Source organism: Hyperoodon ampullatus (genome assembly GCF_949752795.1).
Source record: "Hyperoodon ampullatus genome assembly, chromosome: 2".
Lineage (NCBI taxonomy): Eukaryota > Metazoa > Chordata > Mammalia > Artiodactyla > Ziphiidae > Hyperoodon > Hyperoodon ampullatus.
In genome coordinates, this window is record NC_136915.1 from 119,688,303 (window position 1) to 119,711,613 (window position 23,311).

Sequence of the window (23,311 nt, forward strand, 5' to 3'; positions counted from 1 at the left end):
CTGCCTTTCTTTATGAAGCAGCTGGACCATCTGAATCCTCCCTCTCCTTTCAAGCCATTTCCAGGCTCTGCCCTTCACTTGAGCAGGAGACCCAAGCCAGGTAGAATGAACTCACCTATGACATTCCGTATGTCATCTTCTTCCTCGGGGCTCAGGGTGGGGCTAAGGGGGGCTGTGCCCTGCCCAGCAGTAGCATCTTTCCCCAGTGAGTCTGTCCTGACTGGCGGGGGAGGCACCGGGGTTGTGTGTGTAGCCTCTACAAATGCATCCTCGGGAGCCACTGATGGGGGCGCTGAGGCTGGAGGTTGCTGGGTGGCTGTGTGGGCCACGGTTGTGGCTGGTACCTGAGTAAAAGGTTTAAGGACTGTCTCCCCTGTGGGATCTGGAAACACTGAGGTGGTTTGGAGTGGTGTTGAGAATTTTTCAACTGAGGCAGAGAGAGTAGGGTCAGGGACGCTGGCAGCTGAGGTCGAGGCCTGAGGCTGTGCAGAAAGCAGGGCTGTGGTCTGAGTGCCAGCATCAGTGGTCACAGCAGCATTGTGATGGGTGGCTACTGGCCTCCGGGTGGCACTGGTCAGCAGGTGGTTGTGTCTCAGAAGCTGATCTTCAATCAGCAAATCCATTCCGTGTTCACCGCTGAAAAACTCGTCTTCTGGGAAACAAACACAGGTGCATTTGTGACTGGGGGAGAGGAACTGGGAGCATGAGGTATGTGGCAGATTAATGAGGGTTTCTTTCCTCAACATGATGCCCTGATTTAGAGATAGAGCCCAGGTGGGATTTAGAAGAAGCAGGTGAAAAGGAGCACAGATGGAAGCATTTCCTGGAGGGTCTCTCTGAATAGTCTACTGCTATCCTCCACCTGCGACCCAGGGGCCACCTAGAGGACGCACAGCCAAGGGCTACGAGACCTGGGAGGAAGTTATTCATTCATTCCGTAGGTATCTATGGAGCATGCACAAGAACAATGAGCAAAAAAAAAAGATCCTGCCCTCGCAAAGCTTCTACCTAGTGGCGGAGACACCAAACAATATATAGATTGTACATTTGAAGGTGCTATGAAAAAAAGTCTAGTAGGGTGAGGAGAAGGGAAGAGAAACTTGCAGTAATGGATAAAGTAGTCAAGATGGGACTCAGTGGGATGGAGAGATGAGCAGGGGCTTGAAGGAGTGAGGGAGTTAGCCAAGCAGCTATCAGGGGAACAGTATACTAGGGGGGAAATAGCAGCAGTGCAAAGGCTCTGGGGCCAGAACATGTCTGCCGAGGCTGAGGAGCAGTGAGGTGGACAGAGGTCAGAGAGAACACGGGAGCCAAGTCATGTGGCGTTTGGCTGTTGTGTTTGGACTTCAGTTTTTAATTCCAAGTGAAATGGGGCAGTCTGCAGGGTTTTGAGCAGAGAGGGAATATGAGGAGGCAGAGATTTCTTAGGAAGGACACAAAGAGGTCTAACCACAAAAGACATAATTGGTCAATTGGATTTTATCTGCTCATCAGAAACACCATTAAGGAACTGAAAATACAAGCCATGGGCAGGAAGAAAATATCTGCAATATGTATGACTGACAGAGGACTTGTTCCAGAATATAAAAACCCCACAAACCAATTATTTATTTATTTATTTTGGCCACAATGTGCAGCTTGTGGGATCTCAGTTCCCGGACCAGAGACTGAACCCGGGCCATGGCAGTGAAAGCACCGAATCCTAAACACTAGACCGCCAGAGAACTCCCACAAATTAATAATTTATAAAGGCTACAAACAGTTAAAAATGGGAAAATGGGCTTCCCTGGTGGTGCAGTGGTTGAGAGTCCGCCTGCCGATGCAGGGGACACAGGTTCGTGCCCCGGTCCGGGAAGATCCCACATGCTGCGGAGCGGCTAGGCCCGTGAGCCATGGCCGCTGAGCCTGCGCATCCAGAGGCTGTGCTCCGCAACGGGAGAGGCCACAGCAGTGAGAGGCCCGCGTACCAGAAAAAAAAAAAAAAAGAAAGGGAAAATGATTATGCCAGCGACTGGGTGAGCAGAAACTGTAAGGAGGTAGAGGCAGAGCAGGTGGATGAGTCAGGAGGCTGCTGAGCAGGACCTGATGGGAGGAACTGGCATTCGCTCTGGCAGAGTGGAGAGAGAGGAGGAGTGGGGCCTCCTGGGGTGCTGGGCAGGGAGAGAGAAGAAAAAGGAGGTGCCTGTGGCAGGGAGGAGCACAGGAAGAGGAAGTGTTAGGGAAACAAGATAAAGATGAGGTGAAAGGGAATATCTGTTTTCTGTGAAAAAATAAGAGGGACAGAGATAAAAGGGGTCCAGCATGTGCTGGAGTCTCAGTCAGGTAGCCCAGAGCCCCTGGAGAAGGAACAGGTGGGAGAAGCCCACTGTGTGGCTGTGAGTGAGTCATTCGCCTCTATGCCTCAGGGTCCTCATCTGCGAATGGGGAGGACTGGACTCCAGGGCACTGAAGTCCCTTCTGGCTCAGCCACGTTCTGCCTTGTGGTCCTCTGCAAGTCCAGAGAAGGCAAGTGACTTGCCCCAGGGCGCTCAGCAAGTTGTGAGGAAAGGCCATAAGAACTCTGGATAATTTGTAACTGCAGGGAATTCTCAGGTAACCGAGCTGGCTCTGCGGGGCCACAGTAGTAATCAAACTGCAAAAAGGGTGTGTGCCTCACGGGAAGTGCACCTCCACAGGGTCCAGGTGGTGACTCCGTCCCTTGCCCTGCCTCTGGGGGGGGGTGGGGGCGGCCCTGCTGACCCCAACTCACGATGCTCTTCGATGTCATTCTCCTCCTCAGGGTCCTTGGCTTTGTAGTAGGTGATGCCCCGAATGACGGTGGGCTTGGAGGCCGGCCGGCCCCTCAGGTGGACCTGCCTCTGCAGGGGCCGCTGAGGCTTCATCACCTCTGGTGGAGCCAGTGGCCGCGTCTGCAGGAGCTTGATGGAGTTGATCTGCTGGGACACGGTTTCTTCCTGCAGAAACCTCTCTTCATACTGCTCCTCAGAGGGGACACAAGGGAAGGTCAGGTCACTGGTCAGAGGGGCAGTGGTCAGGCAGAGACAATGCTGGAGCCAAGGCCATACAAATAACAACAGCTAATCCTAAAAGCACTTCCTAAGAGCCAGGCATTGTTCATCTTCTCATCAGCCCTATGAGGTAGGAACCATTTTTAATCATTTCCATTTACAGATTGGGAAACTGAGGCACAGAGAGGTTATGTAAATTGCCCAAGGTGCCACAGCAGGTAAGTGGTAGAGGCAGGATTTGAACCCAGGCAGTCTGGCTCCAGACTCTGTCTCTAACCTCCATGCTATTCTTCTCAGAGAGTGCAGTTGTCCTCTCCACTCTGGCCTGGGGATGCTGGGTGACTTAGATCTGGTATCAGTTGTTTCTAGTGAGGTCCATGTGGCTGGGACATGAAGGCTGAGGACCAAGATGCATACCTCAGGATGAATCATGACTGCTTTTACTTATGCTGTTAGCAAACTGCCCCAAGCCCTCCCTAATGAATCCAGAATAAAGTCCCAAGTCCTTGGCCTGGCACTGAGAACTCAAATCGACTTGACCCAGCTCAGCATTCTTCTCTCTTGCTCCACCCTCCAGCACCGACACCCCCGGTACTCCAGGCACTTGGTTGACTCCTGAACTTCTTGGCTCTGCTGAGCTTCTGGGTCTTTGCTCAGACTGTTTTCTCTGTCTGGAAGACCATTCTCTTGCCCCTATATAGCTATTTCTTGAAATCAACCCATTTTTCAAGGCCTGGCTAAAATCTCAGGACCCCAAGGAAATACTCCCAGACCTTTTCATTCAGAATTAATCTTTCTTTCCCAATCATCCCTTTGCACTTTGTGGCACAGACTTCCAAGTGACCACCCAAATCCCCTGTCTCCTTGTTCCTGACTTAATGAGAAACTGGTTTTGTGGGAGTGGTCATGGGACTAAGTTCTGGTTGGTAGGGTATAAGTAGAAGTTGGTGGGAAGAGCTTTTGGAAAAGTTTCTTAAGACTTGGGGCTGACTCAGCTGGAAGGCATCTTTTGCACTCTTCCTCATTTCTCTGGCCAGGAGAATATGGACAGGATGGCTGGAGCTGAGCAGCCGTCTTGTGGATCATGAGGGGATTTTGAGGATGGACATCACTAATGACATCTTGCAGCTGACTATACCAGCCCTGGGCCACCTGCCTCCAGAGCTCTTCTACATGAAAGAACAACCAACCGCTCTACTGTTTAATGCACTGTATTTCAGTCTCTTACTCAAAGCGGAACACAACTCCTAATGGAGACAAGTCTGTACTTCTATTGTAACACCTTTCTCAGCCTGCCTTCCACAGGCATTATTTAAGGATGTTGCCTCTGTTGACGGAGCAACTGGAAGAGCAGAGACCACCTCTTGTTCATCTTTAATTCCCCTGAGTAAATGCTTGTTAAATTGAATTTCTGAATCATAACAAATCCCAAGCAACCATCTACATTTGTGACTAGCACTGGGATTTTTGTCAAATCAAATGATGCTTTAAAGTAGGTAGCCGATGACCTGGGCATCTTGATGGTACCACAGAAGTCCTCTGTGATGGTTCTGATCACATGGAAGGACCACCCTGTCCTCCACAAAACTGCTGCCTGGGGACTGAGCTCTTGTGTCCACAGTGTGGCAGAGTCTCTGGGTCCTGCCTTGGTCCATCTAGTCATGTCCCCTCATCCAGGATCACAATCGCCCACCTTTGAAAGCAGAGGGCCTTGGGCACTGGGCCTGTGAGCTAGCTGTGCTGAAAGTCAGAGCCACTGGACAGGGGCTCCAGATCCTGAGGGGCAGTGGCTCCATCAGTAAAGCATGCAGCGACCTAAGTGGAAGTGGCCCAGCGCTGCTCTCATGAGGTCTCCAATGGCTGAATGATGAAGGGGTTGCTCCCTGTAGCCATCTAAGCCATGAAAGCTCCCCCTTTTCACCATGAGGAGGTGGGCGAGCTCCCTTAAATCCTTGGTGAAATCCACCCAGAGAGCAGAGTCCACTTGGAAACAAAACCTTTCACTGAATATTAGCTGGCAGGGATCCAGCTATCGTGGCCAACTTTCTCACTTTGCACGGGAAGAAGCAAATCAGGCTCTTGTTTTGACCTTTAAAATCTGGCCTGGAGAAAACCTAGAGTCCTCATTGCCAACCACACCCCAAGTCTGTACTGGTTTTCCCGTGACAAGAGAGTTTATCCAGATGGCACAGCAGACATGGAAGTTCCTGAATATGTGTTCCTTGCTCCCCTGAGCTGACCGACTCCTGGAAGACAGGGGACACTTTCTGCCAGCCTCCCCTGACTGGGGCCAGAGCGCTGCCCAGAAGAAACTGGCAGATTTGTGCCCCAGGCAGCCCCTACTCCTGCTACCTGCCCCTCTCTCACTTCCCAGTCTTTGCTGGTGAGGTGACCTCCATCAGAAGCGCAGGGAATACTTGGCTGGTGCTGATGACGTTTTACAGAGCATCTATTATGGCCAGACATGTCCCTTTATATTATTTTCAACCCTTAAGATAATGGGGCAAGGTAGATATTATTATCTACATTTTACAGATGAGGAAGGAGAGGCTCAGAGTCATTTAGCAACTTGGTTGAAGGTCAGTCAATTAAGTGGCTGAGAGGGGCACTTATTAAATCATTCGGCTATTAAATAGGCCCAGGGCTGCCTGCCTTCAGAGCCTGTGCTCTACCTTACATTAAAGCCACATTGTCCTCAGCTGTGACCACAGGACTAACTCATTTGCCATCCAAAAACTTGTCTACATCCCCAAGTCCTGAGGGCCATGGTCTGGCTAGTGCCCAGCAGACTTGGGGATCCCTCATTTCCCATAGGAAAGAGCTGCCTGGGAGGCTGACAAGAGGCCCCAGCCCTTGACTCAGACGCCGCGGGCCATCTAATTGCCAGACTCTGGTTTCCCTCTGCATTGCAAAAGCAAGTTGTCATTTCTTCGTGGCAAACCCCAGGAACTGTCTTTAATCCAAGCTCTTAGGAACGAGCGGGAACTGCAGTTTCTTCTCCCAGCCAAGAAGATGGAGCAAGACCATGGACAGCCTCTGCCAGACATATAATTTCCTTGGATCCGCTGGCTGCACTGGGAGGCAGTGGTCCCTGCAAGCTTTGATTTTCTCTGTTAAACTGTTGTGTGATTTCAACTGCTGGTGTCCCAATTTTCTCAATCCCACCCTGCCCTCTCCACTCCCAACCCACCCCCCAGAGCCCCTTCCAGGCAAGGACCTTCCTGGAAAGAGGCCTCCAACAAAGTGCCATTCACCATTCCAAGAAACCCTGACATCAGATGTAAGAACCCTGAAAATAACAGCCAAACCCAGATGCCCCACTCACCTCCTTTTTCAGCACGGGGTTCACTAAAGAGACAGACGGATGCAAAGGGAGAGGAAGATCCTAGCCTTGCCTCCTTCACCACTTCCCCCTTTCCAGTCCCACCCTGGCCCTGGCTCTGCCCACACACCCTTGGCTTGGGTGGATTGTGCTAACTTCCACAATGTGTGAATGGAGATTTCAGGAGGGAGAAAGTTTTGCTGAGCAAGGAGAAAAAGAGTTTGGTGTGGTTGATTTGCCTTCAGGAAAATCTGAGCTGGGTTCCTGAACATACCACATAATGTGTCATCAAGACAACAGATGGAATTCTCAAGCTCAGCCGACTGGGAAATTGGAAGCCAGAGAGGACAGGGAGCGCCTAACTCTGCTGGGCTGCTGGGCCAGCAGAGGATGCCATATGGGCTGCGATGGGAGCCGCAGGGCCCCAGGTGTGATGCAAGGGTGCCTCCAAGTTCCCTTCCAGCCCAAATGTCTTCTGGCTCTTTGGTTTACAAACTCAGATCTGCTCAGGGATGACCCACCAAGCAGACTAAACACACACTCAGTAGCTGGCATGTCGGGGACACCCAAAAATGAGAATAAAAATAATTTTTGAAGGAATATGATATTTCCCAAAAAAACCCATCAAAGTAGTCATCATGGGCTAAGCCAGAAAATTGGCCTTCCTTGTACTTATTTTCTGGGTTGGAATTGGTTTTGAGTTACAGATGGGGCAGGGTGCAGGCACCATACTCTCTTCAGGGCTTCTTGCCTCCAAAGTCGTAATCTGCCTGCTCTCCTGCCTTCGGAACACATGAGCCCAAGGTTCCCCAAACCCACAGCTGCTGTCTGCTTGGCGCCACTTTGGGGAATTTCTTTGCTCAAGAGTTCCAAGCCCACATGCCTAGTCAGTCTTACTTCCTTTCTTACCCCAATTCTTAATGACCCAGGCAACAGGATCCTTGGTAGCAATGTTTCCCAGCCCTTTTCTATGTCACAGCACATACAACAGCTCAGGGGCTCTGACAGTCCCTGTCCCAGGCTCTGCTTCACCCACACCCTGCCCGCCTGCCCCAGGCTGAGGGGATCCCTCAGTGGTTCACCTGGAATCCACACTCTGCCGTCCACCACCAACCCTCCTTGGCCCAGTAAAAGTGAGCAAGACCCCTCTTAACTGCTGCTATCCCATGGTTGCCAGGGACCCCTCTTACGATACTTCATTCAGACCTGCCTTGCTAATAGCATCCACACTCTTCAAGTCCTGATGCCAGAATTTACCCGTTTCCTCTTCCACTTTTTTGGGGTTAGGTCCTGTTTTTCAGGTATTGATTTACAAGACAGCCCAATACATTAAATAAAATAACACACGTAACTATTGAGTATTAGCACACACACATAACTTAGTAACTAGAGCCAAAAGAAACAGGTATCAAATGAGGAGGTATTTTTAAGCAAATAGGTCCTTTGGCATCACTCAAATCACATTAGATAGTGTTTCATTTCATTGCACAGGTGACTTTGTGTTCCAGACAATACTGAGGGGGAAGAGATAGAGATGTGAGACCCCTGTCACCACTTCCCAGCTGAGCAAGGGAGACTGTGAGCATTCCTGGATCTGTTTTCTCATCTGCCAAGTGAGGATATTGATCTCTGCCCCAGCCTGCCTTCCAGAGCTGTGGTGAAGACCACATGGTATGATGATGAAAGACGTAGTACTCGAAGAGGCAGGATGGAGTATAATAGAAAGAATGGGGCCTGAAACTCAGAAGACCCAGATTTGAGTCCTGGCTTCAGTACTCACTGAACTTCTCTGGGCTTCAACGTTAATTAAGTCCAATAGGGTCAACCCCTGCCGCATCAGACCTACAGAACTGTTGTGTAGATGAAACGAGACCATGCCCATGGAAGGACTGAAGCCTGTAAGCTCTATGCACATGGGAGGTGCTGGGAGTATGCTTTCTGGGGGTCTGTGGTCAGAGGCCCTGGAGGCTGGGTTGTACCTCGGGGTGGGTGTAGGCTGCAGCCGTGTCCCTCTGCAGGGCCGAGCGGATGTCCGGCATGCTGTCTAGGATGTTAGTGGGGCTGTTCTCTTCGCCTCGCTTGTTCATCTCAGTTCGAATTTCTTCCACGTCCTCTTCGATTTGTTCATTTTCCTTGGTGAGGTTTTTAGAAACTTCCTAAGAAGAGAGAAAATTTTAAAAAGAGAGTGCTTTAAAGTGCTTTGAAGGCAAACAGGAGGGAGCTGGCAGCCAGCTTCTGCTTAGAGCACAGAGACTCAAGAGACAGGCTGAGAAATCAGCCAGAAACAACTGGGGCCCTCGAGTGTGTCCGGCCCTGTGCTGAGGACCGGAGCTCGGTCCCAGGCGGCATTTCCAGGGCAGCTTGGCTCCGGTACGTCCTCTGCTGGAAATGCTTCCCAGTACCACCACGGCTTTCCTAACAATAACACTGCCGTGTCCCTGGGCTACTGGGACACCTGTCATTTATCCACCCTTTGTGCACAGTACGCTCTTATCCAGTGACGAGTAACATTACAGAAAAATTCCATTTACTTGCATCTCTACACACGTGAACCAGTGTCTCAGTTAATGAAAGATTTTCTGAGCAATTTTAAAAGAGGTGGCCAAAGAAATCTACATAGTATGCTCTTCTAATGAGCACAAACTATTCCCCAGCACTTTTTATTATTATTTCTTTTGCTGTACGCGGGCCTCTCACTGTTGTGGCCTCTCCCATTGCGGAGCACAGGCTCCAGACGCGCAGGCTCAGCGGCCATGGCTCACGGGCCCAGCCAGTCTGCGGCATGTGGGATCTTCCCGGACCGGGGCACGAACACGCGTCCCCTGCATCGGCAGGCGGACTCTCAACCACTGCGCCACCAGGGAAGCCCTCCCCAGCACTTTTTAAAAGTCTTTTTTTCAATTGAGATATAGTTGATTTACAATATTGTGTTAGTTTCAGGTCTACAGCAAAGTGATTCAGTTATATACACACACACACACACACACACACACGTATACATTTTTCAGATTATTTTCCATTATAGGTTATTACAAGATATTGAATATAGTACCCTGTGCTATACAATAAATAAATCCTTATTGCTTATCTACCTCATGTATAGTAGTCTGCATCTGTTAATCCCGTATTCCTAATTTATCCCCCTCCCTTGCCCCTTGGGTAAACATAAGTTTGTTTAATATGTCTGTGAGTCTGTTTCTGTTTTATATATAGATTCCTTTGTATTATTTTTTAGATTATACATATAAGTGATATGATATCATATTTATCTTTCTCTGTCTGACTTACTTCACTTAGTATGATATTCTCTAGGTCCATCCATGTTGCTGCTAATGGCAATATTTCACTCTCTTTTTATGGCTCCCCAGCACTTTAAAAGCATCATCTATATAGGAAATTGATAGGCTGGCTTTAAACTTTCCTATTCACACATAAAAAGTTTCCCTAAATGGCTTGGCGAATTAGGCATGTTCCAGATGTAGTTCACACCAGAAAGGACTAAAGCTACATTTCAGTCAACCAACACTGGTGAGTACCTCCTGTGTGTCTAGGGTACAGTATGGCAGAAAGGAAGCCTCTAACTCCCCTGGGGTTCTTGTCCTGGGACAGAGGCGGGTGCGGTGGGAGGACAACTATAATGTGGGAGACAGGGTCCACACTGCAGAAAGAAGATGACCAACCATGTCAGGTTCTGTAAGTGCCAAACATGGGTTCAAAGGGATGGAGTGGACTAGAGGCATGAGAGGCAGCATCCTGGAGAAGATGAAGCTGACTGGGATTTGAATCTTGGACAGCTGTCAACAGGCTTAGAGGTATCCTTTCTCCTCTAGTTATTCTTAGAGAAGTTTACTGCACTGAGATCTAACATTGTCCAGCGTTGGCCCCCATTCTAAGGTTTCCACGAGCATCTGAATTTTTAAATGTGATATTCTCCTTTGAGCCCTGTTTATGAGGGCGATAGAGGAAGCAAACATGGAAGAATAGAAGATGCATTTACTTTTCATCTTTCTTTGACAGACATGAGAAGTGCAAAAGCTCAGACATTGCCGGGTATGGTCTGCAGCCTGGTAAGATGCTACTCATGTCCCAGAGGGAAGCCACGGTGGCTCCGAGTTAGGGGGTGTGTAGGCAGATGGTGACACCCAGACACTGTGGCTCCAGTGGCCCTATGTGGGCTGCCCAAAGGAGCCCATGACGTGATTGTTATAACTAACCAGGCTCTAGACCACTGGCCATGCTATTCTTACAGCACTTCAGTGCACGCCAGATTTTGAGCACTGGAAAGGCTCAATGTGTCTGTGGGGCTAAGGCCAAGCCAACCTCTCTAAACTGCACAGGATTAACTATGAGAGCTAAAGCTCTTGAGAAGAGGTCTTGTTTCAAGAATACCCAGAATAAGTGGTTTTACTGGGGGTGCAGTCATTCCTGGTAAATGTTATCAGGGTCAGTCAAGTACAGTGGTTAAGAGCGTGGATTCTGGAGGAAGCTGTCTGGTTTACATCTCAATGGTGCTACTGCTAGATCTGTTATCTTGGGCAAATTACTTAAGCTCCCTGTGCTTCGTTTTGCCCATGTGTAAAATGGGGTTAATACTAGCACTTGCTATTGGGTTGTTATGAGGATTAAATGAGTTAAACTATATGTGGAAGTGCATGGGACGTACTAAGTGGTTGTTATTTTTCATAGAATGTTACAGCTGGAATGGACCCCAGAACTCAAGCCTAACCCTTCATTTCACAGATGAGGAAACTGAGGCCCAGAGTACGGATGTGATTTTTCCCATGATCATTTTTAAAAGTGGCAGGACTGAATCCAGCACCCAGCCTCTTGGCCCTTGCTTCTTCAGTTCACTTTCTGGATCACTAAGAACCCCAGGAGAGGTTCCTGGCACTCAGCCAGCTCTCAAGCAGCACTGACCACCTCACAGGGGCCAGTGAACACTGTCAGTTTGGTTTCAGGATATACAATAGGATATGCATATACAGAGAAATACAAAAATGTCGGATTCCCATAAATCCTTGCTACTCAAAGAGACCAGCAGCATAGGCATCACTCCATCACTCAGGAGCTTGTTAAAATGCAGAAGCTCCGGGCTTCCCTGGTGGCGCAGTGGTTGAGAGTCCGCCTGCCGATGCAGGGGACACGGGTTCATGCCCCGGTCCGGGAAGATCCCACATGCCGCGGAGCGGCTGGGCCCGTGAGCCATGGCCGCTGAGCCTGCGCGTCCGGAGCCTGTGCTCCGCAACGGGAGAGGCCACAGCAGTGAGAGGCCCGCGTACCGCAAAAAAAAAAAACAAAAAAACGCAGAAGGTCCTACCAGACCCGCTGAATCAGAATCTGCATTTTAACAAGATGCCCAGGCAATCTGCATACACATTAAAGCTTGAGAAGCTCTGTCTTAAATGTAGGAAGCTTGGGGTAAAGCTAATGAAAAGGGGGCCCAAATGTGTGAGAAAGACTGTTTTACAGGAACCAGGTTCTTTCTGGGGCCGACAGGAAAAGTTCCTGGTGCCTGAGTGGGATTCCAGCATTTCTGTACATCTATAAGCACCTGCTAAGAGCTGCACCTGTGCATCTTCTCCTGTAACTCTCACATCCTGTGACAGGTAATGAAGCCCCAGAAGGTTCAGGGGTTCGATATAGTACTTCTTCATTAATGCACTCGTAAGTTCAGCCCTGGGCACTGAGGGTAAGCCAGGCCAGCGAGGATCCTGTTCTGATGAAGACCACCCTCCACCCTCCATGAGGGGAAGTAAACAATCAATACGAAATAAACAAGGAAACATCAACTAGTGAAAAGTGCAATGAAGGAAAGCAAGTCAGAGTGACGTGACAGATGCAGATTCTAGCTCCTCGGCAAGATCGACGACACTTGTCTAAGGTGGAGACTGAGGCGTGTCCACAACTGCTGCCCAGCCATGGCCCTAGGACCCCTCTCTGGGTGGACCCAATGGTTTGGCCTAAGTAGCCTAAAACAAGATCCCACCCAATTCCTGAACACCTCAAAAGAGTCAGCATTGGTCCTTGCACTCGCTGTGAGGCAAAGGGGCAACCCCACAGATTTAGCCCCTGCCCTCCAGATTTTGGGTTTTCTAGGCCCCTGGAAGGCTCCCCTCTCATTGATTTAGAAATGCTAATACCCTTTCTGGTTTTAGTGAGGAGCTATTATTCTGAGTTTCCACAGAGGAGGGTTTGAGACAGGCCTGGCCCTGAGACCCCGGAGGAGCAATATTCGTTATTCCCCTCATGGGAACAGCAAAGCCCGCCAGCCACCTGAATAAACACCAGGCTGGTGGTGGCATCACCCCATCGGCCTGCTGGGCCAAGCCAGCTGATGTCCCCCAGTGAGGCAGAGCAGCAGCCAGCCACCCCTCCCACTCAGCCACCTCTTCCCCAGGCGTGCTGGCCTTGCAGGGCTCCCCACTCCTCCCTGGGGCTCTGCCTTCCTCACACGAAGGGTCTTTTGTGGGGTACACCTCAGGAGGCACCGGGGATGGTGCCACACAAGACACTCTCGATCCTGCCCTGGGAGAAGGGTGAACTCCATGACCTCATGCCTCTGGCTCTTCCCCTCTGGGACAGCTGCAACTGTGACATTTATGGTGTGTGCAACTTGGCTTGTGCCTGGCACTGGCAACGTGGCGGAGGAAGTGGGAAGGGTGCCTGTCTGCCAGGGGTGAGCACACCACGTGGTCCCTGCCAAGGATCCTGGCGCTGTGAGGAGGGAAAGCAGGAGGGAAGAAGAGCAGGTAGATAGAGGGCTGGCACAGAAGGCAGGACACAGCCAGCCAGGGCAATTAAAGATCTGCGAACTGTGTCATGGTCCTTGGGCTAGACAGAGCCAAGGAACTGAGAGGTATTCACAGAACAAGTGCCATGTGCTGGGGGCATGTAGTAAGGCATTGGAGGGTACCTACTGAGAGCAAGCCCGCATTGCCAGTTGGGCACAGGGATCCTGTGCTGACCACAGTCAGATGCACAGGTGCCAGAGGGGAGGAAGTGTGCAAACTCGGCAAGTCCCTGGGAAAAGGGGAACTGGATGTAGGTAGAATTGAGGGTACAGCTGGCAGTCAGCACTGGGCAGCACAGTTGGTCAGAGGACAGCTTTAACGAGCCATATGGAGGGACAACACAAGCAGATGTGCAGACTGGTGCAATGGGCATGTGCAGAAAGGCTGTTCCATGGGCACAGACTGTGTCCTGACCTTGTCCAGCTATTGGACAAGTGTGTGCATGCCTGGGTGAGACCATGGGGCAGCTTAAGCCAAAACTGTTGGGACCCGAGGGAAAGACAACCAGAGTGCAAAGCTCTACCAGCTCTCTGTGGTCTTGTTTTCCCAACCAGAACCAGGGACGAGGGTGGTGGGCAAAGCGCTGGCTCTGGAGACCAGGTATGAAACCCACACCACAGTCACTACCTGGTTTTATGTAACTACATAAGGCAAGTGATGGGACCTCTCCAGGCCCCATCAGTTAGAGGAGGAAGGAATAATGATACCTACCTCACCAGGCTTGGTTTGGAGAACGAATGAAGAGCTGTATGTGGCACAGCACACAAAACAGGGCTTGACGCGTCGCCGAAGGTGGAGTGGGACGGACGCATGGGATCTCAGTAGCAGATACACAGGTGGAAACGGGGAGGGGAGCTAAGGTTTGGTGTGGCTGGGACGGGGAAGAAGGCGAGGACCCAAAGCTGGTGTGTTGTAAAGAGACTCCTGTAGAAGGGGACTAAGCAAGATTGCAGCTGAGCCAAACCATGGCCCCAAGTCATGCAGCAGGCATGTGCCCCCACTAGTAGATGGCTGGATATGCACAAGGCTCAGAGGCAGATGGCAAGCCTGAGGACAGAGGGAGCACGGTTCCTTGTGGGGGTGAAGTGAGATAGTGTGGGAGTCACCGGACCTGGTGGGAGGGCTCGGACTTCCCATAGCTCACCCTGCCCTTCCCCCCTCAGAACACTCCAAGACATGACTAGGACCAGGTGGCCTGGGACAGACACCCTAGGCAACAGCTGTCTCCAGCCCCTATAAGACAGCTGGATGGGGAGAGCAGCTAGAAACAGCTGGTGCTCCAGCTGACAGGACAGGCAGGACGCAGCACAATCCCTGACCACAGGGCAGGCTGGCCTGGCTGCAGGGGGCGGCCAGCTGACATGCTCAATCACTCCCCCAACCAAACAGCTGTTGAGCATCTAGTCCACATCCACGTTGGGCTAAACTTTGGCAAACAAAGATAACTTAGACCCGGGTTGTCCTCAAGAAGTCCAGAGCCTGGAAAATAGTCAAACAAGTAAAGAGCAAGAAGTCCCAGGCCTCTGATGATGAACCCCAGAAATATAGCCACACGCTCTCTCACATCCTGGCAGCTGCAAGCTATTCCTAGGCCAGCGGATGGAGGGCTGAGGCTCACACCTTAATTCCCTTTAGCCAAGAAGAAAACCTTTCATGCCACAGTGACAGATTAGATTTGAAGTATATATAAAACCCAGGAGAGGTTATATATTGACCTGAACCCATACTAAGATGTAAACTGAATTAAATAACATTAGAGCTGAAATGTATCTTAGAAATATTATCTCCAACCCTTTCCCTTTTCACAGATGAGGACACTATGGTCAGACAGGGTGAGTGACACTCCTCTCCAAGGCTGCACTTGAGTAAGGAGAAGAGTGAAATGATTTACAGCAAACCCTTCTGTGAGTGCAGATTTGATCAGGAGAGAGAGTGAGCACTTGGGGTGTCTTGATGTGAGTGGAGGGAGGGCAGAGAGGAGAGGCTTGGAAAGAGACAGTTCCCCTAACTCATGGCCAGGCCTGCACAGACAAAAATTACATTTTCCTATTAGCTGGTAAAAACATATATCCCCCAGAGTCAGGAATGATCCTTTGATCTTGCCTTCCAGACCAGAAACACAAAGGCCACCAAATCCTTACGTCTGGGGGAGAAGCCCTCAGTAATGCTTGTGCCAGCACATTCTGGGGAGAGGGCCAGTTCTGGGTCTGGCAAATCCATTGTAGACTTTAAATCCCACTTGGACACAGCATTATCAGAAGAAAAAGCTTCAGATGACACACAAGGTTCCACAATGCCATCTGTACTCATGGATGGGGTTTGCAAACTCCAGCGGGTAGATGTGAGAGAAAAGGAGTCACACACACACTTGGGCAACAGAAATCACACTTTGGGAAGCTTGTAGGCATGCATCTATTTTAAGAGCCTGGGATATGCACCCACATGTATACAAAGGCACATGTGTATACAGTCACATCCAAGTAATTATAAACGTTGCCAGTTGTACTGTAGCTAAGTGGAGGTAGGGCATTTCTTCACAAAGAGTTGCAATTTTTATGGGCATGACTTAATTCAACTAAAGCCTTGATGCTAGAATAAATTATTTTAACGACCTGTCCCTCTGTCTTTTTCTTTACTTGGATAATAAATCTACTCCTGGAAGCAGTACACAGTACTAGGCCTGTACCTCTGCCTCTTGTCCTGATGTCATCAGAATCCATTTTTAGGCCTGGGCAGCCTACAAGTCTTTGTGTCTCTGGGTGCACTCAGCGCTCAGAGCAAAAGTCTTCTGAGCTGAATCTGTGCCAATGACAGGTCTACATGTAATGAATAGGGTCGGCCTTTGCCTTTGGAAGCTACAGATTTTCCTTCTAGACTTCTAGTTCCTATCTCTCCTGGCACCTATATTCTGTGCCTACACCCACCCCAGCTCCAATACATACCGGTCCTTCCTGCATCCCTTTTCCCTTCCCAGCCACTTTCAGAAGAGTGTCAGCCTGGATCTACCACATAGAAGGTTCTTGGACCACTGACTACCTTGGATGTTACTTCTACTTGGACATGTTCTACAGGAATGCCCATGCAGTTTCAGGACTCCACTAGGGGAACAGGAAAGAGGTTTGGGGGGTTACGTTTGTGGCACACAGTGAAAGGGTCCCACTAAGATACATGCTCCAAATTGATAAAAATTAGAAAGTCTGCCAATACCAAGTTTCGGTAAGAATGTGTGCGGAGCGTTCACACCCTGCTGGAGGCAACATGAACTCGTACTACCACGTGGGAGAACAGCCTGGCAATACAGTCGCCCCTTGGTCTCTGCAGGCGATTAGTTCCAGGACTCTCCACAGATACCAGAATCCACTCAAGTCCTCTATATAGAATGGTGTAGGATTTGCATAAAACCTGCAGACATCCTCCTGTATACTTTAAATCATCTCTAGATTACCTATGATACCTAATACAATGTAAATGTTATGTAAATAGTTGCTGGCATATAGCAAATTCAAGTTGTGCTTTTTGGTGCTTTCTGGAACTTGGGAGGGATATTTTCAATCCCCCCAAAATTTCTGTGGTTGAATCAAACTGTAGGCATGCATCTATTTTAAGAGCCTGGGATATACACCCACACATATACAAAGGCACATGTGTACACGGTCACATCCAAGTAATTATAAATGTTGAATTCCATGTGAATTCAAATTGGTTGAATCCACAGATGAGAAACATGTGGACGTGCAAGGCCAGCTGTATCCCCTAAAGTTGTCGATAAGCATAACTAATAGCCCAGTAGTTCCATTCCTACTTACATATCATACAGAAATGTATGCATGTATGGGATGTGCATATAGAGGGATGCCCCTGGGGTTACTATGAATTACAGAACTAAAAATAACCCCCATATCCGCCATCAGTGGAACAGATCAATAAACTGTGGTATAATCTCACACTAGAATACTACACAGGAATAAAAATCAATGAACTACAAGCCAAAAAATGACATAGGTGAGTATTAAAAACATTAAGTTGAGTGGAAGAAGCCCAACATGCACACACATAAACACGCACTTCTGTAGGATTCTACATATTTAAAGTTCAAAAACAGACAGAACTGTTGTATTTAGGGATGCATCCTTAGGTGATGAAACTGCAAAGAAAAGCAAGAAGATGATTAACATAAAGTCAGGATAGAGGTTCCCTTCGGGGGGGGGGGCTGTGAATGGGAGAAGGCATGTGGGGGGCTTTTGGGGTGTTTCTGGGGTGTTTCTTGAACTCAGTGCTGGTTACATGGGTATTTGCTTTATGATAATTTGCTAAGCTGTACATTCATTGTTTATGCACTTTTCTATACATGTGTTATTTTTCATGATTTAAAACAGAAGCTCAACCAAAATCACTCCACCAACAAGAGCTTCCGGAGCTGATTTTACCAAGAGGTAAGATTCTCAACAGTTCAGATTCCATTTCTCTCTCCTTTCTTCCTCTTTCATCTACAAATGGAGTTTCCATTCTTACATCCTCCTACATAGCTGAGGTGAATGTATACACATGTGCGTGCCTACTTCTTCTGCCAAGTACTGATCTTACTCTGGGCAAAATGTCCCTCCAATTTGACCCTTTTGTCTGGTCTGACCTCCAAAGAGCTCTCTTTGGGATTCAAGAATATTCAAAGACCAGGATCAGAGTTTCACTCCCATTCCTTCTGCAGAGCCAGGCTGGAGAAGGAGTGTTTTTTCCATTTACCCAACATTCTGCCTTTTCACTGCATGCACACTGCAGACAGAGTCAGCCAGCAAGAGCCAGGAGACGAGTGACTGGACTTGAAGCTGAGAGACATTGCTCTGGTCTGTGGGCCCAGGGCCCAGACCCATCTGTATCTATTGTCACACCAAAGCACCCTGTCATCTTGGGCTGCCTGTTTGGGGAAACTTTCACTGGATGGGACCTTCTCTAACTTAACTTTAATCCTGTTTAACAGGATTTATGAGATATGGCCATGGTTCTGCCTAGAAATTCCCTTGGAAGAGCTATTGCTGTAAGTTCTGGTTAGGAAAAACTGATGCTCCCAGGGAAGCCAGCAATGATTTGAAGAAACTTATGAGGTTGATTAGAAAGAGCGCTGAGGAACCAGGAACCAGAAGGCCTGAGCTCCAGCCTATACTTCGCTAGCACTGTGACTGAAGGAAAGTCATCTAATTTCCTTCGGTCTCATATCCTGTCCAGCTCACAGGAACTAATAAGCGAAATGTATATGGGATGCTTTAAAACCACAAATGCTATACAAATATAAGGGATGATGATGATGATGATTATAAAGGTCCAGTTTTTGCTACTAATCATTCCACAGTTTTGAAAAAGAGGTAACTCTCATCGATATAATTAAGGTTGGTTTGGGCAAAAACCCAGTGACTGTATGACTGCACAGAAGATACATCCTGCTGGGTAGTGGCAATGCACCAAATTCATCCACACTCCTACCCTTTGCCAGCAGGGAGGGCTCAGCTGCTAGACAAGGCTGGAAACATTATAGCCCTTGAACAAAGCTCAGCCCACTGGCCTTCTCGGAGGCTGAGTGCCTGACCTTGGCCTCATGTATACTGTGTTCTACCCCCAGAGCTATCTTTCCCAGGCTGTGTTCTCCAGACCGAATGAAAAACATGTGGCTGCCAAGGTCAGGTAAAGGCAGAAGAAGTGGCTGTCACCCCTGTTCCTGTAGAAAATCAAATTTTTTTTAAAGGGGCCTTGCACATTTGGATGGTTCTAGGGGCCAAGAGAAAGAGAGGCACTTTCCAACTTTGAAGGTCCAATGGGATCTCGGTTTAATTCCTTTTGAACCCATCTGAAAGAACCAGAAGGTGGTTTTAAATAGCAGAAAGAATCCCAAGCCCACGTGAAGTCCATTGGTAGTAGGATGGTGTTGACCATTCCGAATCCCGTCATTCCAGCTGTCAACATCAGGAAAGGAGAGACTCGAGATGCCAAGTGGCCTGATTCTCTTAGGGAGCCCCTCCAGGAAGACTGGGGTGATAAGAGTGGACTGCCATGATCCCACTGGCCGCCTTGATCTGCCTACAAGCTTGGGCTCCAATGTCCTGACCCCGCTCATTAGACCTCGTAACTGAAATGACTGTGGACCTACCAACCCTCCGAGAGCAAATGGCCATGTTCAGAAAACACTTCATCCCAGCACTGGGGGAGCTAAGGCTAAGAGTGGGTTGAGAAAGATCTGGCGTTCACTTTCTGGGAACGTTTTTAGGAGTGTAGGGAGTGTGCTGAAATCAACCCTTGAAACCACAGCGTTTCATCAGCCTTGTCCCAGTTCTCTTGGCAGAGCAACAGAGGGACAGTTGCCCACATTCACTCCTTGGTCATAACCTGAGTGCTTTGTTTTATTTAGCATTTCATAGTGTTTACAAAATGATTAGCTCAACTTTTATCTCCTCGGCAATTGTACAAAGTAGGCAGGGGATCTTTCCCACTTCACAGATGGAGAAAGTGAGATATGGCTGCTTGGTAGTGGCAAACAAAGAGTAATTCACTCTGTCTTTTTTTTTTTCCTTTTTTTATATTAATAAAAGTGAAAGTTTATTTCATAATCAATTTTTTACAAAAAACTTCATAGCTTATTTCTTAATCTATAGAGGTTGGTATTTATTTATTTATTTATTTATTACATCTTTATTGGAGTAAAATTGCTTTACAATGGTGTGTTAGTTTCTGCTTTATAAGAAAGTGAATTAGTTATACATATACATATATCCCCATATCTCCTCCCTCTTGACTCCTAGTCCAGTGAGTTCCCTTTCTGCCACACTAAAGATCCTTACTTTTTTCTCATCCTACCTACTAATCACCCACCAGGGAACCTCAGCTCCTCCATGAGAGACCCACAAAAGCCCACTTTTTTCAGGAGGAATATATTAATATGTTGACATTCATCCCATTGTTAAATTTACCTCTTGTTTTGTTGGGTTTTTTTTTTTGCGGTACGCGGCATGTGGGATCTTCCCGGACCGGGGCACAAACCTGTGTCCCCTGCATCGGCAGGCGGACTCTCAACCACTGCGCCACCAGGGAAGCCCTAAATTTACCTCTTATATTAACATTCTAACATAGAGAACAAACGTATGGATGCCAAGGGGGAAGGGGAGTGGGTGGGATGAATTGGGAGACGGGGATTGACATATATACACTCTTGATACTATGTATAATGTAGGTAACTAATGAGAACCTACTGTATGGCACAGGGAACTCTCCTCAATGCTCTGTGGTGACCTAGATGGGAAGGAAATCCAAAAAAGAGGGGATATATGTATACGTATAGCTGATTCACTTTGCTGTACAGTAGGAACTAACACAACATTGTAAAGCAACTATACCCCAATAAAAAATGTTTTTAAAAATTCTAAAAATTAAATCGCTTTCTACTTGAAGCAGCAGCTCTTTGAGTCACTGTTTCAAGTATCCATTCCAGAACTGGATGCCAGTTGAAGAAACATCTATAAGCTTCTTACCAATCAGGCTGAATGATGATCATTCTTTTTCTGATAACTAAATGACTTCTTATTTATATGTTAAAGCATTACAGCAACAAAACAATGTCAACATGATTGTTTATAATGACTTTTATCTCCCATCATCATATCACACACCAGATGAAAACCATAGCTCCAGCTATGCATCTCTCTAGAACTCAGTCATACAAATGAGGTATCTCTGTCTATGAAAATTAAATTACTATTCTTCCTGTGGGTGATCAGCCTGAATGTCTTGCAATAATGAATATTATTTATTAGTAATCATTTTTATGTCTTCTTTCTCTAAAATGGATTTGAGATGGACTACCTCCCCCAGCACACACACACAGAGGCATGCACCAGAACAGTTTTTAAAAAGAGAAATTAACAAACATATACCCAGAAGAGACATGACTCCATCTTAAAACTGGAAGTAAGATGCTTATTGCACTTTTACATTTTATTTTACTCTGAGTCTCCTGGAAGTCAAGGGGAAAATAGATATACATCGGTTATATGGTTCTTATATATGAAAAATGAAGGTATTTACATTCATATTTCACTATTTCTCTTTGTCACCAACAATTTGGCATGATTTTGCATGAGTGTTTTATGTTTTGTGTATATTTTTTTCTTTCCAAAGAAGAATGGGCTAAACACCGCCAGGGTACGTGCTTTCTGAAGAAAAGAGTATGGTAAGTTTGATGCACTTTGGGGCCTGATCAAAAGAAAGATATGGAAACCCAGACTCTTCCTTACCTCCTCTAGTTTGTCCACTCTCCCCACCAGTTTGGTGGTAACTGAATGCAGTTTCAGGAGATCCAAGCCATAGAAAGCTCCTTCCAGCATGTCTATGATGGTGGAGAGCTATGAAACAAGGGCAGGCATTAGTCCAAGGCTGGGGCAGACAGGTCCAGAGGGAGACATTTCCTTTTAGATCTCCATGTTGGAGGCTGGACAGGGAAGCCACTAGCCAGAAGTTGAGAGGTGGCCCTCAGAAACCAGCACTTGTGTGGGTGGGCACATAAGCAGACCCAGTGGCATAGATGTGTTCTGTCTATTGGAATACGCGGGTAAGAAAATGGGAGAATCATACAAGAACAAGTCAACCGAGGTCTGGACAGCTTCACCAAACTGTTTATACTTCTTTTACTAAGTCCATCAGTTGCATGCATGTCTGTCTTTCATACTAGACTGTGAGCTCCTTGGAATTAGTGCTATGTCATCTTCATCTTTGATTACCCATGATACCTAGTACAGTACTTGGCCCATAACAAGTGATCTGAAACATTCACATGCATTGTCTGCTGAAGTCCCTGGAAGACACCAACAAGCTTTTCCTTAGCACTAAAAGCAAAACTTCCCCTGGGGTAAGAGACCCAGTGGCCCATCTTTGCGGCGGCAAGTTGTCATAGGGCACCCAGCTCTCTCAGTTTTTTCAACACTGTCCTTCCTGCCAGTACAGAGCCACTGGGAGGAAGGTGGCTGAGGCGCTGGTGACATCCAGGGCATGCAAAGTGCAGGTTAAGGAAGCAGATGAGAGATGCTTAAACTGAGCCTCCCTGCCAAGGACCATCCCTGAAGAGTTTGTTGGACACTATTGTGCAATCTCTGCTCCTCCAATAACAGCTTTTCTATTAGATGAAGAATTCAACGTATGAAATACTCATGTTTAGAAGATCTCCTTCCTCCCCCTGAGAGGAAGATAGCTGAATCCCGGGAAAAGGCCAAGGGAGGGTAGCTGATTAATATGTACTGTGTTGATTTTCTGATTCCTAAAATTTTGCTTAATGTTGTTTCAGAATCCCCCAAGAATCCAATCCTATAACTGGGTAACTGTGCCTTTGGTTCAGAGATTGTTTCACGGCAGAGCTGTAGTTCTGAGTGATGTGGCTGAATCCTGGGACACTCATTTTATTGGTAAACCCTACTCTGCTTAAAGGAATATCAATGATGACCAGTTACCGAGTGTGTACCAGCTGCCGGCACAGCAGTAGCACTTTACATGGTCTTTCATTAATGGAACTAGTGTCTACTGAGCCTCAACTATATGTCAGGTATTGTGCCAAGTACTCAATAGTTGTCATCTCATCGATTCTCAAAACAACCCCCAAAGGTAGATGTTATTCTTCCTCCCTTTTTTTTTTTTTTTTTTTTTTTGCTGTACGCAGGCCTCTCACTGTTGTGGCCTCTCCCATTGCGGAGCACAGCCCCCGGACGCGCAGGCCCAGCGGCCATGGCTCACGGACCCAGCCGCTCCGCGGCATATGGGATCCTCCCAGACCGGGGCACGAACCCGTGTCCCCTGCATCGGCAGGTGGACTTTCAACCACTGCGCCACCAGGGAAACCCTCTTCCGGCTTTTTAACTCAAGGAGACTGAGGTCAGATCAGGTGAGTAACTTGAGTAGCATCACGCAGCAAGCAGTAGCAGAGCACTGAGTTGAACCCAAGTCTGACTCCAAACCAAGCTCATCCCACGACTCCACGCTGCAGATGAAGAGGGGAGGGCAGGGATCAGATGAAGCCCTCAGCTGACCCACTGGGCTGCCCCAGGTAGGGTCTGAGCTTCCCCACCCTGTGGACCAGAGTTACAGGATTGAAGTTTGATGATTGGACCTAGAGCAGGCCCCAGGCCTCTTCTTCTCTGGGTCACCCAGCCCTTGCACTGAGGACT

At 48.1% G+C, this 23,311-nt stretch overlaps 1 protein-coding gene across 3 annotated transcripts in view; it reads right to left on the bottom strand.

Moving 5' to 3' along the window:
- The window catches only part of OLFML2B (olfactomedin like 2B), a gene marked incomplete at both ends in the record, with an annotated part of 40,719 nt that overhangs the window by 14,090 nt on the left and 3,318 nt on the right, over positions 1-23,311 (bottom strand). The window contains 4 exons of one of the 3 annotated variants that reach the window (XM_079697275.1): positions 116-652; positions 2,750-2,975; positions 8,310-8,486; positions 21,395-21,502. In XM_079697275.1, the coding sequence (XP_079553401.1) occupies positions 116-652; positions 2,750-2,975; positions 8,310-8,486; positions 21,395-21,502 (1,048 nt within the window). Of the gene's footprint in view, positions 1-115; positions 653-2,749; positions 2,982-8,309; positions 8,487-21,394; positions 21,503-23,311 lie in introns of all 3 variants that reach the window. The other 2 variants (XM_079697274.1, XM_079697273.1) reach the window with 2 other exon arrangements.